This window comes from Polyodon spathula, chromosome 17, assembly GCF_017654505.1.
Source record: "Polyodon spathula isolate WHYD16114869_AA chromosome 17, ASM1765450v1, whole genome shotgun sequence".
NCBI lineage: Eukaryota > Metazoa > Chordata > Actinopteri > Acipenseriformes > Polyodontidae > Polyodon > Polyodon spathula.
The window spans coordinates 25,304,274-25,318,126 of record NC_054550.1 but is presented as its reverse complement, the minus strand read 5'-3'; the positions used below and the strand labels follow the sequence as shown (position 1 = coordinate 25,318,126).

Genomic DNA, 13,853 nt, shown 5'->3' with positions numbered 1-13,853 from the left:
AGAAACATCCCCAGGTAAGATTGAGTTTTTGGAAGAGCTACTGTAATATGGTAAAATCAGTCATACAATAAATATTGGATAGTTTCACTATTAAGTAGAACGCAGTTACATTTATTAAAAACAATGCCATTGGCTCCAGTGTAACACGCTACCATGTTATTGAGCGGGTTATCCAAATACTGCTATTGGACTAATACATTTGACATACCTTTAATGGTCCTCTTGAAAATAAAATGCTCTGCTTAAAAAAAAAAAAAAAAGACTGCACAACTAGCTACTGCTGATATAATGTAACTGCTAGAGTGCAGTGCCATGTTAAACATGTTTTTATAACTGCTGGTTGGAAAGGGGAGAGTTTGCTTTCTTGGTAAATACAGCCGTAATGTTTGGATTTAAAAGTGTGGCAGCCTTAAGATTAAAGGTAGATCTGGTCAGAAAACTGTTAAATATAATAACTACACATCTTTTTTTATGTTGTACCTTGGTTAAGTTAATGCCTATTATATTTCCTTACATTTGATATAATGAAACCCACTAAGTTGTTATACAGTAATAAGTATCCTGCCACTGGTGGAGGCAACTACTTCTCCAATTACAAGATTGGGAAAATGTTTGTTGCCTTGTCCATTTTTTTCACCTCCACTGGTACAGAGACTTGTGTTCTATCGCACTGCTCTAGTTTCCCCTCAGCCTATCAATATAAAACAGTGATTGGGCCCAGAATAGCAAGACTTGCCTAAAAACAGAAGGAGGTGTGCTAGTGCTATTTTTGACCCAGCTTCTGTCTCACAGGTCTTTTTGTTTGCAGTTTATATTTAACATTTACTCTGTTGCTACTTTGTCTTGTATGATGTTTACACCATTCTGCTCCAATAACTGCTAACAGAAAGACAAATGGAAGATCTTTATCTCAGTTCATCCACATAAAACTGCTGTAAACAGTTGCTCTTTATTTTTTTTATTTTTATTTTTTTTGCTAGTTCCTTTCATTGTGAACTGAACTAGCTCTCTAGTGAATGTCTGAATGGTGTGGTTTTCATGATGCATATGTTGGTTGCTAGGAGACTGTCTCAGGGCGGTGAACAAAGCTGTTGTTTAAAAGCACTGAACAGTAATGCTTTCAAACACCAAATAACTTGACTTTTTTTCCATCCCAACTGCACTTTTTTTTTTTTTAAATATAAATCGGAGTAGTTCTCAAATGTTTTGGCATGTCTCCTTTTCATTTTGAATAAAAAATAAACTGATACCTCATTTTGCAAATGCTGTGGCAAAAGTTGTAAAACTGAACAAAATGGGGATAAAAGCTGTGTAGTGCAAAATTTACAACTCATGTGAATGATACATTAGAATATAAATAAATAACTATGTAGGTTCACATAATGGATTCTTAAACCTTCAAACTTCATATCTGTAAATCATTAAATTAATATAGTATAGCAACATGAGGATACATTGTAATCAATAATTATGACTTAATGGAATCACCATTTTCACAAATATGCTTCTCTTGTGACAATCTCATTTTTTTCAATGTGCCTCAATTCCTTTGTATATCCACTTGTGCAATCTTTCCAGTGTTCTAATTGACTAAGTTCATCGACTGTCGATCTGCCACCATATACCAGGCTACTGTTTCTTGAACCCATTGCAGGTGTTGATTCCAGCGGCTATGGAATCTGAGGCATACTGCTGTTCACACACCCAATACAAACAAGGCTGCACTAACAGGAAATCATTAACAACTTTTCGACTTGTTTTCTTGACCTAAAGACACTGACAGACAGATGAGGCTGAACAGCCGAGAGACAAGGGCCAGCAGTTCAGAGGACAGAAAGGGAGGAACGCACAGGATTTCTGGGGCAGTCGAACAAGCAGATTGGTTAACTGTTGCCTTGCTCTTACATTAAACACATACTAAAAGATGTTAATGAAGAAATTTGGTAAAAGACAGGATAATTTTAACAGTAAAGGAAGAGTAGTATCATATCACCTAATATAGGCATGTATTATTATTGGTTAAGTAATATTACAGGTAAACTGTTAACTATTATTGGTACTGTGATTTATCATGCTTAGGCTACGCTCTACGTTTACCATGCTGTACCACAGTAAACTTTTTTCAGGCAAGTACAGCAGTTCTCCCTGCTATCTAGACATAAGGGTAGATTTGAAATAGGTTCTATAATGAATGTGTGCTCTGAAGAGGACATGCCATATTACAACTGAAATGGGGAAACCTGCATTGAGAATGCAATATTCATTACAGCTGTTCCAAGCCCTTTATATTGTCTTACTTTATTTTAACATCTTGTTCCCAAGCACACTTGGAAAGAACAATTAGCCTGCATATTTTTTGCATCTGGCTTGCACATGGGGCCTTTCTTTGTGTGAGGCAGTGATGGAAACTAAGAGCACAGGAGAGCTCAATCAGCTCTCCTGTCCTATCAATGGCAGCGTCTGTAATGTTAATGAACTCATTCCCATTATAGATTGACTGTACAGCAGGGTTTTTGGTAAACATTCTGTCTCACAATCAACTGCAGGCTGGCTTTTTGTTTCTTTTAATGGAATTTTAGCAACTTGTCGTACATGGATGAAAACAAAAGATCATAACTAGTGTCTTCTGAAAAACTATCTAAAGCTGTAGTTCCAAAGATCTGAATGTGCAATTCCCACCCTTTATTTCGATTCAGTAGGATTCTCACTGTGCATAATTTCAGAAGATCTTTTCAATTCACTTTCAAAAGTTGAAGTACAGCACTTGAGCAGCCCCCTCCACCCAAACAACTTAGAATTTTGCATATATCTAGAAAACCAATTGTCCATATTGTGATCAAACTTGCTAAGAGCTTTATTTAATACAAGCTACTGAGTTTATCATAGTAAGTGGTTACATGGAGGATGTCTGTCAATCAAAAAGTCTTATTTTATGTGACACTTTCATTTTTATTTCTATCTAAAGAACCACTTATCCACTTGATGCCAAAGATGGTCAAAATGTGGGTGTATACAGGTCTGTATGTCAAACTTACTGCAAGTTGTGATTTTTTTTATTATTTCTAGCAGTGGAGTGGGATGGATGTCATTGAAGGGCTTATTTTAACCTAGTCAATGCACATTTACGTTGATTCATTTTAAGAATATTGGAGAACGCTGTGTTACTCTTACAACAGCAACTCAACTAACTTACTTGCAATTTCTGCATTTGGTGCACTACCTATTTTTGTATTTCTTTTCCAACAAAATCCCAGTTGTTGAGATATTTTATTTCACATGCCCATGCTCATTAATCACCATTTCACTACCAGACAATCGGTCCAGGCTTTGATAAACTAGGTGACTTGTGGTCTAGTGTCACGTTACCTTGTGCTTTTGTCTAAAGCTCTGGTACTGTGGGAACAGCCAGTGGTTTATTTTACTTTTGGTCTGACTGTGTTGTATGTAAGCCTGACTTGTGTGTGGAAATTGCTTTCAGGAAACTCTTAAAAATAATGTTTTTAAGTCCATGTTCTTACCTCAACATTAGGTAAATATTATCCTGTCCACATTTTATTTTGCTGAGAATATTTTCATCACAATATGAAAATATTTCAAATACAGCAGATAGATGGATAAAAACTTGCACCCTAGTGCCTTTGCAGTATGACTGCCACTGGACCATTAGAGTCTGAACCACAACACATGAAGTGATTAAAAACTTTTCACCTATAGCACTGTCTGTGAAATATCCTCACTTTCCAAATCGAATCAAATACAAGAACCAAAAGATCTTCAACACAATATTTTAGTGCTAATAACAGCTGTGATGATTGAAAAAGAAGAATACATGAGTTAAGATCATTTTTCTTAATCATATAAAGTGATTCTTTAAAATCCCTTTTATTATTAACCACATTATCCCTGGTGTCCCTTTTCTTCTGTTGAATATCTTTTACTTATTTGCTTGTAAAGATGAAATGTTCCCTCAGATTCCTGGCACCTAATCACGTTATGTGTTGACTCCAGTGGTCTCACTGAAGGTGTGGGCAGTAATGATGCTATACAAGCTATTAAGAGGTGCAAAAATATTTTTTTAAATATTTAGCAATTCTCGAATTTCACCAACAGAGGTCAAGATTTTCTCTAACAGAAGTATTTTCAAACAGTGCAGCTGTACCCTATTAGGTTGATTCAACCCATGAATACAGTGCTGTTTATATATGATTTTCATTGAGGGCGTATCAAATGTTTTTAGAAGTGGAGATGCTTACTTATACTGGGGTGTGTTCAGTCCTTCCATGTTTAATTTAATAGCACCATATAACAAAAGAGGGGGGAAGTAAACAAAGACAGGGAAGGGAAGATTCACTAACCTACTTGTATGTTCATGAGGTCAACATAACTGAATACAGTACAGCAGCAAACAGTGACCAGCTGTCTGAATGTGTGCTGTGTGACCAAACATAATAATGTGTAATAATATATATTATATCTATATATATATATAGCGTATTTATTATATATATTATATCTATATATATATATATATATATATATATTATCGTGTAATTGTATACCCCACTACTAAATATGAACTGTTATGTAAGGACTATACTACCTTTATATAGTTTCAAAAACAATGTTAATATTAGTATACCCAATACGATTGAACTGTATTTAAGGCATTTTAACAAGGATCTTTAAGTTTTACAGTTACATCTGTCTTCTACTAAATATACTTGCTTCTGTTTCTAGTATACACATCTATAGCAATACATTTCGTGTACAGTCCATTTCACTTGTGAACTGACCTGTGCCAGCCCTATACTGTACTGTATAACACTAACACAGCATGGCTTTCCAACAAGGACTGAATTGTTTTCTTTTAGTAACTTGATGTGTAGTAAACAAAGAATGCAGGAAGCCTAATGTTAGACAAGAACTTATCTTGTTCGCCTGCCCAAATATTGTTATAACATGTTTACACTATGGTAGCTTAAACAGCAAGAAAAGTCAGCAAGCATGACTCAACAAGTTCAACTTAATGTGCTGTTATTATTATTAACCACAACTATCACACTACTGTATGTTAGAGGTTCACACTTCAGAGTTTATGTAATACAGCTATGAATAAATTATACAGGCTGTTTTTTTTTTTTTATTATTTTTTTTAACACATAACATTATCTTTTGTCCCTTTTTTCATCTGTCATTTTAAAATGTATTTCAAATATCTAATACACACTTACATATGCAAAACACTACAGTATTCTTTAGCATAGCAGTGTTATGGACAATATATATATATATATATATATATATAGATAGATAGATAGATAGATAGATAGATAGATAGATATATTCTTTCAACAGTATAATATTGCTGTGTAGTATCCTATGGTATAGTAGTAGTATGCCATAGGCCTTGAATATCCCTTGCAATTATTAAGCAGTGAAAGGTGTATGGTGCCACCAAGACCCCGCCTAGATCAAGCTGTCCCTCCAAACTGGATGACCAAGCAAGAAGGAGACTGATCAGAGAGGCTACCAAGAGGCCAATGGCAGCTTTGCAAGAGCTGCAGGCTTTTATGGCTAAGACTGGTCAAAGTGTGCATGCGACAACAATATCCCAAGCACTCCACAAATCTGGCCTGTATGGTTGAGTGGCAAGAAGGAAGCCATAACTCAAGAAAACCCACCTTGAATCCCGTTTGAAGTATGCAAAAAAAACACTCAGGAGATTCTGTAGCCATCTGGCAAAAAGTTTTATTGTCTGACGAAACTAAAATGGAACTTTTTAGCCTAAATGCAAAATGTTATGTTTGGTGTAAACCCAACACAGCGCATCACTCAAAGAACTCCATTCCTACTGTGAAGCATGGTGGTGGCAGCATCATGTTATGGAGATGTTTCTCATTGGCAGGGACTGGGGCACTTGTCAGGATAGAAAGGAAAATGAATGGAGCAAAGTACAGAGAAGTCATTGATGAAAACTTGCTGCCTTCTGCAAAAAAGCTGAAACTGGGACAGAAGTTCACCTTTCAGCATGACAACGACCCAAAGCACACAGTCACACTGGAGTGGCTAAGGAACAAAAAGATAAATGTCCTTGAGTGGCCCAGTCAGAGCCCCTAAATCCAATTGAAGATTTGTGGCATGACTTGAAGATTGTTGTCCATCAGCGCTCCCCAAGGAACTTGACAGAGCTTGGACAGTTCTGTAAAGAAGAATGGTCAAATATTGTCAAATCTAGGTGTGCATAGTTGGTAGAGACCTATCCCAACAGACTCACAGCTGTAATTGCTGCCAAAGGTGCTTCCACCAAGTATTAACTCAGGGGGGTGGAGACTTATCCAGTTATGATCTTTCAGTTTTGTATTTTTAATATATCATTTTTTTCTCAATAAAACCTAGCTCAACCTAGCTTTTTCTCAATTTTCCCTTAACAGTGTGGAGTGTGTGTGTGTGTGTGTGTGTATATATATATATATATATATAATATATATATATATATATATATATATATATATATATATATATATTATATAGAATCACACACACTGTAAATGTATATAATAGTATTGAATCTTAGTTTTTTGAATACACCTGCTATATTCCTTACAGCATAGTACTGTAGTGGGCGCTCTCATACGCCGGTGAATTGTTCTCCCCCTCCTCTGGTTACGTCATTAAGATACAAGTCCCGTATTTGAAGGCCACCCATTGGTTGATTTTTCAGTTCTACTCCTTTGGTTTCTGGTTGGCTTGTGTAGGTCGGACTGTTCATGCGGTTACAGGTTAATGCAACGAGCAGCGCGACGCAGTAGGAAGGTGAAGGGGGAGCAGTGTGCTGGTTTTTTTTTTTTTTTTTTTTTTTTTTTTTTTTTGGAATATGGAACTATTGTTTTTGTTCTGAAATCATTCATAGGATTATTTTAAATCTGCACAAGTTACACTCCCTTTGCTGTGCAGTGTGCACATCTATTTATTATTATTTTTAGGTTTGTTATTAAGAACTTATGCATTCAACTTTTATTTTTAATTTAAAACAGTTGTTAAAAAAAAGATGCAGAAGAGGAAATCAAATGGAATTACTTCTTAAACTTTGTCTATCAAACGAGTCGACTAATTGCAGTGGGAGTCTTTGTTAACTCAAAAAGTCAGTCGTTTACCTCGCACTGTTGTCTAGGTTCCCTGGGTATTGTGCATTACAACTACTTAAATAATTATTTTAAATTGCAGCAGAAAATAGTGTCTGTTTCGAAGCTTTTGGAATTGGCAATTATTTAAATTTCTCTGTGGATTACCTCCAGCATTTTCGAGGAAATCAACAGGATCCGCAGACTGCATGGGGAGGGTCTGAGTCGAGTGGTTCAGCTATTGTTTCTGACTTGCCTAGTATTTGTGCTCTAAAACTACAAGAGCATGTTTATACCAACATGGCTTCAAGTTTTATTCTAGTGATACAGTGATCGATCCTGGACTTTCGTCTTCAGTGGAAGAGTTATCTTTATTAAAATGGATGTCACGGTTTCGGAATTAATGGGAAGCTTCTTGGAGTGTCCATTGGTGACTTGGGTAAGATATTATTATTATTATTATTATTATTATTATTATTATTATTATTATTATTATTATTATTGCAGTTAAAACCCGATACATTAAATTATAACCGTACGTGATCAGACCATACATTGCACCAAAAACATAGAAAAATGAATACAAACTATAACCTGGGAGACCTATTTCAGCTGCAACTTTTTGATTTTTGACCTACATGCTTCATTTTGTTAGTCCAGTGTCTGTTGATCCGAACGTCTTACTGTCGCATTGTATCTAATGCACCAAGTAGCTTTGCAACACTGTAATCAATAGTAACAGCTCAGTGGTATTTATATAGAAAACCCCGCATATTTGTGATTTATGACTTACAGCTGTACACGCATTGAAATGTATTGCCTTAGTTTTCTCAGAGGAGATTATATAATTTTAAAATGTTTCTATGATGTGTGCGCTCTCTTTTTTTTTTTTTCAATTGCATATGTATAATTGTGATTGCTACTATAACCCACATGGCCATTCATCATTGTAATAATTTGGTTACTAAAATGCCCTTGCTGTTTGTATTTTCGTGCATTATTTAGTACACAGGTTTATTGGTTCCACTTTTTGTGTTACTTGCACCCAACCTGAATTATTTTATGTAATTGCACATTTGTTTCCAAGTTAATATTACGTCACGACGCCTCATTTTTAGTAGCATTCATTTTGTCTGGTAAGATATAGTGAGCTTTTTTTTTTTTTTTTTCAATTTACAGGAGTATCATAACAAAATAGGAATCTGGGCTGACGTGCTCAATAAGCCGTTGTTCCCCTTTGGCAGTGTTCATTTGCTGCTGGCTCCAGTATAGAAAGTATATTCTATTCACTGCCAAGCTGGCCTGGATAGAAGGTGTCACAATTGAGACAGAAGTTTAAAAAACAAGCCATTGCAGTAGCTCGGATCTCAAGTCCCCAAAAGAAAGATGACACTGCAATGCATTTTCTATATTTCAAATGTCATTGCGGAAATGTAATCCCCTGTCTCACAATTTTGAAAATAAAATAAAATTAAATCATTATTTTTCACCTTGGAGGACAAAAATAGCACCATGCCCTAAAGGGTTAACACGCCAGAGGCTGACTGGGACGTGAACAGTAGTAAACATTAAATATAGGGCACTCTTTGTTCAGAAAAGCAGTTGGACAATTAGAAGAATAGGGCTGACGCTGGGTTAAGTGAATCAGATATGCACTTGAGGCATGACATTGTTTGACAGGAGCATGTTTAAAACCACACCGCCAAACATGTATTTGCAGAGTAGATCGATAACTTCCTGCTACTGTGGCCCTGGGCAGCATACTATACAAAGTCCACCATGTCACGCTGCTATATTGTACATCAGCCCTGGCTGGTAGAGCTAAGTTTGGTCAACCATTGAGTGTTAAGATGAGGAACTGGGGGTTTCAGCAGTCTTAAATACCACCTGTCAGAGGTGACCACGTGTCATAAAAATCACCAGTTGCCTTCAGAACTGTCATGTTCATTTAAACCTGTTGTAGAGGACCACCTGTCATATTGGAGGACCCTTGTGTCCAGAACCATGGGCGAGTGCCGGTCTAGTTTTAGCTGTAGGGACACTGAGAATTGCAGTTAAAAGGCTGGCAGGATGCCCCTCTTGGCTGATTTCAATGTATGGAGGAACAAATGAGACAGCCCAATCTTTTTAATTGGTCTGTGATGTGTATTCCAACGTAATGTATGCATTTTTAAAACCAATCAGTGGATACTGTGAAAGGGCGCCACAGCACAAGCAGTCACAATGATGAAAGATTAAGTTAACTTAACAGCATTAAAAAATGTCATGCCTTCAATTGTATGTAATACTGACAGGATGCAGATGGCTAGTTTTTAACCAAATATTTGCATATGTATGTCGCCTAACCCTATTCAGCTAGCTAGTTATTTTTATAGATTAAAACTTACCTAGACTTTAATGTAACTATCCTGTAGGTATAACTTTAAGCAGGAAGTCATCATATTTTTTTTTGTGTCTGTATGTGAGGGTTTTTGGTTTAGGGGTTACTGTCATGAAGAACCTCTGAAAATGAAAAGATACATTTACTTGTATGAAATAAGAGCTTTTGTTCTGACCTGAAGCCCTAGAGATATATCAGTCTCGCATTACCCTTCACAATGAGGCACACTTGATAAAGAAACAATTTATAGTCCTTGATTAATGAGTGTCTGATGTATGATCAGTCATTCTCATTAAAAACATGCTGGTGTTGAAGCATGGGTAATACCTGGCATTCGCTTACTGTACATAATCCTAGTAAAAGCCCTGACATCTGATCTGATTGCTAATTATGTCATGTAGTAAATTGCATTGTGAATAGACACATTAAAAGTTATTATCACTCAGTACAGTTTGGTTTTGATTTATTTCAAAATTAGTCTTAATCATTCTCTTAAGGTTTAAAACCCCATACCCCATCTTTGAAAAGAGCCCAGTTAAATACATATTCTACAGGAGAAGGCATGTCGGTAAAAATACAAATTAGTGCCTTTGAAGTCCTCACCATGGTTTGAACAACTTTACTTTTAGAAAAGAAAAAAAGAAAAACTGTTAGGCCTACCTGTTGTTCCCAGCATGCAAATAGGCAGATAGATGAGGCTATACTTTCAGTATTGAATAAGGGCATTCCAGTGTATGACTGATAAAATTAAGATGTATGTACATGTCATGTATACAGCCCTCCAGATCATGATTCACTATTGACTATTTTAAAGAAGGTCCTTGGCATGTTTTATCCTACAAGCAGTTCTTGACATACATTATATCTACTTACTGGTGGCGAATGTAAAAAAGCAAACATAATGCTTGTTGAGTTTGTCAGTTATTATATTTAGGAAAGGTAATATATTTTTTTTTGTTAGCCAGGCTATTTTGAATAATCCAAAAGTGTTTGAATTTGGATTAATAAACAATTTTTGACTGAAAAGTGATTCTTTTATGGCAGTCCTGGATACCCCAATGTTGTATCTGGCATTATGTTTAATGTTTAAACGGTTGTATCCTAGATATAACAGCAACCTCATGTTCTGGTCAAGTGGAATTAGCCAAGAGCACCAACAAAGCATGATGTCAGAACTACAAGCAGTCGTATCTCGGATAACACAAGATACTGCTGCAGTTACTTCCATGAAGAAAAGGATCAAAATGTACCAGGCTAATAAGAAATCTAGATGTTCATATCACTGTTTCACAAGATTTGCTACTGATAGGATAAGATATCATTTTATTTTAATAGCAAGGTTATTGCTGAACTTAAAGTAGATAAAATGACAACCTAGATTTGTGAGATACTAAAGCTGCAATAGTCTGTCTGAATTATCAATGTCAATAGGGACAACATTTCTACACTTCTACATTTTGAAAAGGAAATGCACACAAGGGATGCTCTGGAAATAATACAAAAACATGATTTTCTAGGATCTAAAGGAGTAAGATGCCTCCGTAATTTCTTGGTAAGACATCTGTACTAGATCCATGATCTACTGACCCACTCATTTGATGAAATCTACTGACTAAGCAAGCTCCATCTCAGTGGTCGATATCCTTTCAGTGGTGTTCTTGAGATTTTGTATTTGCTCTGTGAGGTCTTCACAGAGAAAGATACCAGTCTTGTTTCTGTATGTCTCTCCATTACAGGTCAAAACATTTGGACCACTGGGAACAGGGGATGAGGACAAGCTATCCATGTACCTGGATCTGGTGGATGGAGTCTTCTTAAACACAATAATGCTGAAAATGTAAGTTCAGATAGGTATAGTTAAATTGATCTGTATATGCTGATTGTGTTAAAGTTTTCATAGACATGTCTAAACAGTATAAATGCCCATATTTCTACCAGTACCCATTAATCTTTGTAAGAGTATCCTGTGTAATTACGAGTTGTAGATGTGTGCTACACTAGCGTTCATTGCATCAGGGGTAATATAATAAATGAGCTTGAGGACCGCATGTATTCATCAACTTACTGTTACATGATATAATTTGTTTATGTTAAATGGACTGAAATCTGTTTTCAACTTAAAGCCGTCTCGCAAAGAAAAATGTTAGGATTCTGGTACCAAATTAAGTCACACGAATTGAGAAAAGGTTCTACGTACAAGTATATGCAGTATTAACAAGGGTTACGCTTTCATACAACCACATCTGCACTTACGGAGATTATCGTGTGAGCAAAACTGTACTTAACTGCAAGACCCTTTTTCGCAGATACGCCAGGCGATTTATGAAATTAAAGATTAAAGATGTTTGCTATAATGGTATATTTTAACGCTCTGAAACGATTATGAATTTCCTTCCACTTGGGTGGTTGAACCACATTGAGACCTGCTGTCTTTGTGTGACATTAAGGATCATGAAGTAAAAAACGCACTAGTCTTGCAATTCCTTACGTCCTTGGATGTGTATTTGGTTTTTAGACATCTTTAGCTCTAGAGGACCATGGATGCAGTTAACTCAATAGATAATATACTATAGGGTTGGAGGGAGATGGCATATCAGTGAGTTGACTGAGGCTGGATACGAGTGTCTATATAACCCATACAGAGATGCTCATTAGAATATAACTGTATTATATATGGCTTTACTTTTAAATCCATCTAGAAGTGTTTGTGATAGTAACAAGCCTTTATTTGCCCACTGTGTTCTGATATTTGTGTTCTGTTAAGTGGCTGTGTTGTGTGACTGATTGTGATGTCACTGATTTGAATTGACACTGTGGGTGAAGGCAACTCTGCAAGGGACCTTGAGTATGATTTCTTTCAAGCTGGCAATGTGAACCGTACAGATATTGATAATGAGGCATGGTACAGTATGTTTATTTAAGATGTGTCGTGGCATACAGCAGGCAAAACTGGCGTTCTGATTGGCTTAAATATCTTCAGCAGTCTATACTAGTCCAATTTGACAGGGTTTATTCGCCATGATGTACACCCTTTACAAGCATCCCAGCATGATGTGCATGTTTGGCACGTGTTAAGAGTTTGCCTTTTGTGTTTTATGATCCTTACTTTTTTGGGGCTGCCTCCATGAGGAAATGTGATGTCTGCCAGATTTGCAGAGGTTTGCCAATATCTCTTTCAATTACATGTAAGATATTGGTGTGAATGAATACTACTGTCACTCTTGACTTGTTGTTCACTGTGCTAACCAAAATCTAAGATGCTTGACTGTCTGGCCTTCAAAAAAACAAAAAGAATCCCTCTTGTTCCATGTTTGGAGGGGAGGGGAGTTTCGCTGCCCTTCCACCCCTGCTGTCAGTGTGTGGACCATCTTGTTCCTTTGTCAAATCAAACCACTTCACCATTTCTTGTTTGCCAAATCCCAGTAGTTTGCCTTTCCAGAAAATGGATTTAAGTCCCCCCACCACCACTTTGTATTGTGTACAGTGTTAACAGTTTTGTGATGTGTTGAACATTTTAAATAAATACAAACCCAGTTGTATAATCTGTATTGTACAAATTGACTAGACCAGACTTGTTGCCACTGCCTTTTGACTAATGTCAACACAAATCTAGTCGTCATCTGTCATGTGCTGTAAAATAGCAACTACCTTGGTGTGTTTCATGCAACATTTAATGTTTTCTATGACCACTCGCAAAATACAGCTCTTGTAATTATTTAAAACCCTTTGTGTCTTTAAAATTACTTTTTGTCTGTACTTTCAGTACCCCATAAACCTTTCAGAGAAATGGACGACATGTTTGTCCTTTTGTTGGCAAAGCACCAGTCTTATGTAAAATTCTCAACAGATGTACTGTAAAAGGAGTGGGAGGTTTTTTTTTTTTTTTTCCATCTTGTTGCACCTAAATGTTTCTTGCAGAAACCTTTTTATTATTAAACAGTTCAGGCTTCCTTATGGTGGGTGTTTGGTATTGTAAGTCAATTCAAAATTGTTTTGATTAAAGCCTTTGGAAATGTTATGCATTTATTGTCACCCACAATTGAACAGGATATTTTTGGAATGTCTTCTTGAGAAATCAGCATGCATGCCCAAACAGCTTCAAAAGATGTTAAGCAAGAAACTAGTCCTTGTACTGGGGTCCATCAGCTTCCCAGAGGAGTTGAAGTAGATCATATACTATAGGGTTAACAGGCTGTGTACCTTGTTCACCATGTTTACTGCTACTGTAATTAAAACCAGTAAGCTGTGCATTAAAGGATATGATAGTTTGGCTGTCTATAAAGGGAGAGGAAGTATAGGTATGCTACTATTGGTTCTCTGAATAATTTCTGGTTCCCTAGAGCTATGACTAA

General features: G+C 36.3%; 1 protein-coding gene across 2 annotated transcripts in view; it reads left to right on the top strand.

The window, feature by feature from the left end:
* Window positions 1-6,916: 6,916 nt before the first annotated feature.
* Window positions 6,917-13,853, top strand: part of LOC121329850 (protein Daple-like) — a 56,893-nt gene continuing 49,956 nt past the window's right edge. For both annotated transcript variants that reach the window (XM_041275763.1, XM_041275762.1), the window contains exons 1-2: window positions 6,917-7,560; window positions 11,238-11,338. In XM_041275763.1, the coding sequence (XP_041131697.1) occupies window positions 7,501-7,560; window positions 11,238-11,338 (161 nt within the window). In that variant the 5' untranslated portion in view covers window positions 6,917-7,500. The remainder of the gene's footprint in view (window positions 7,561-11,237; window positions 11,339-13,853) is intronic.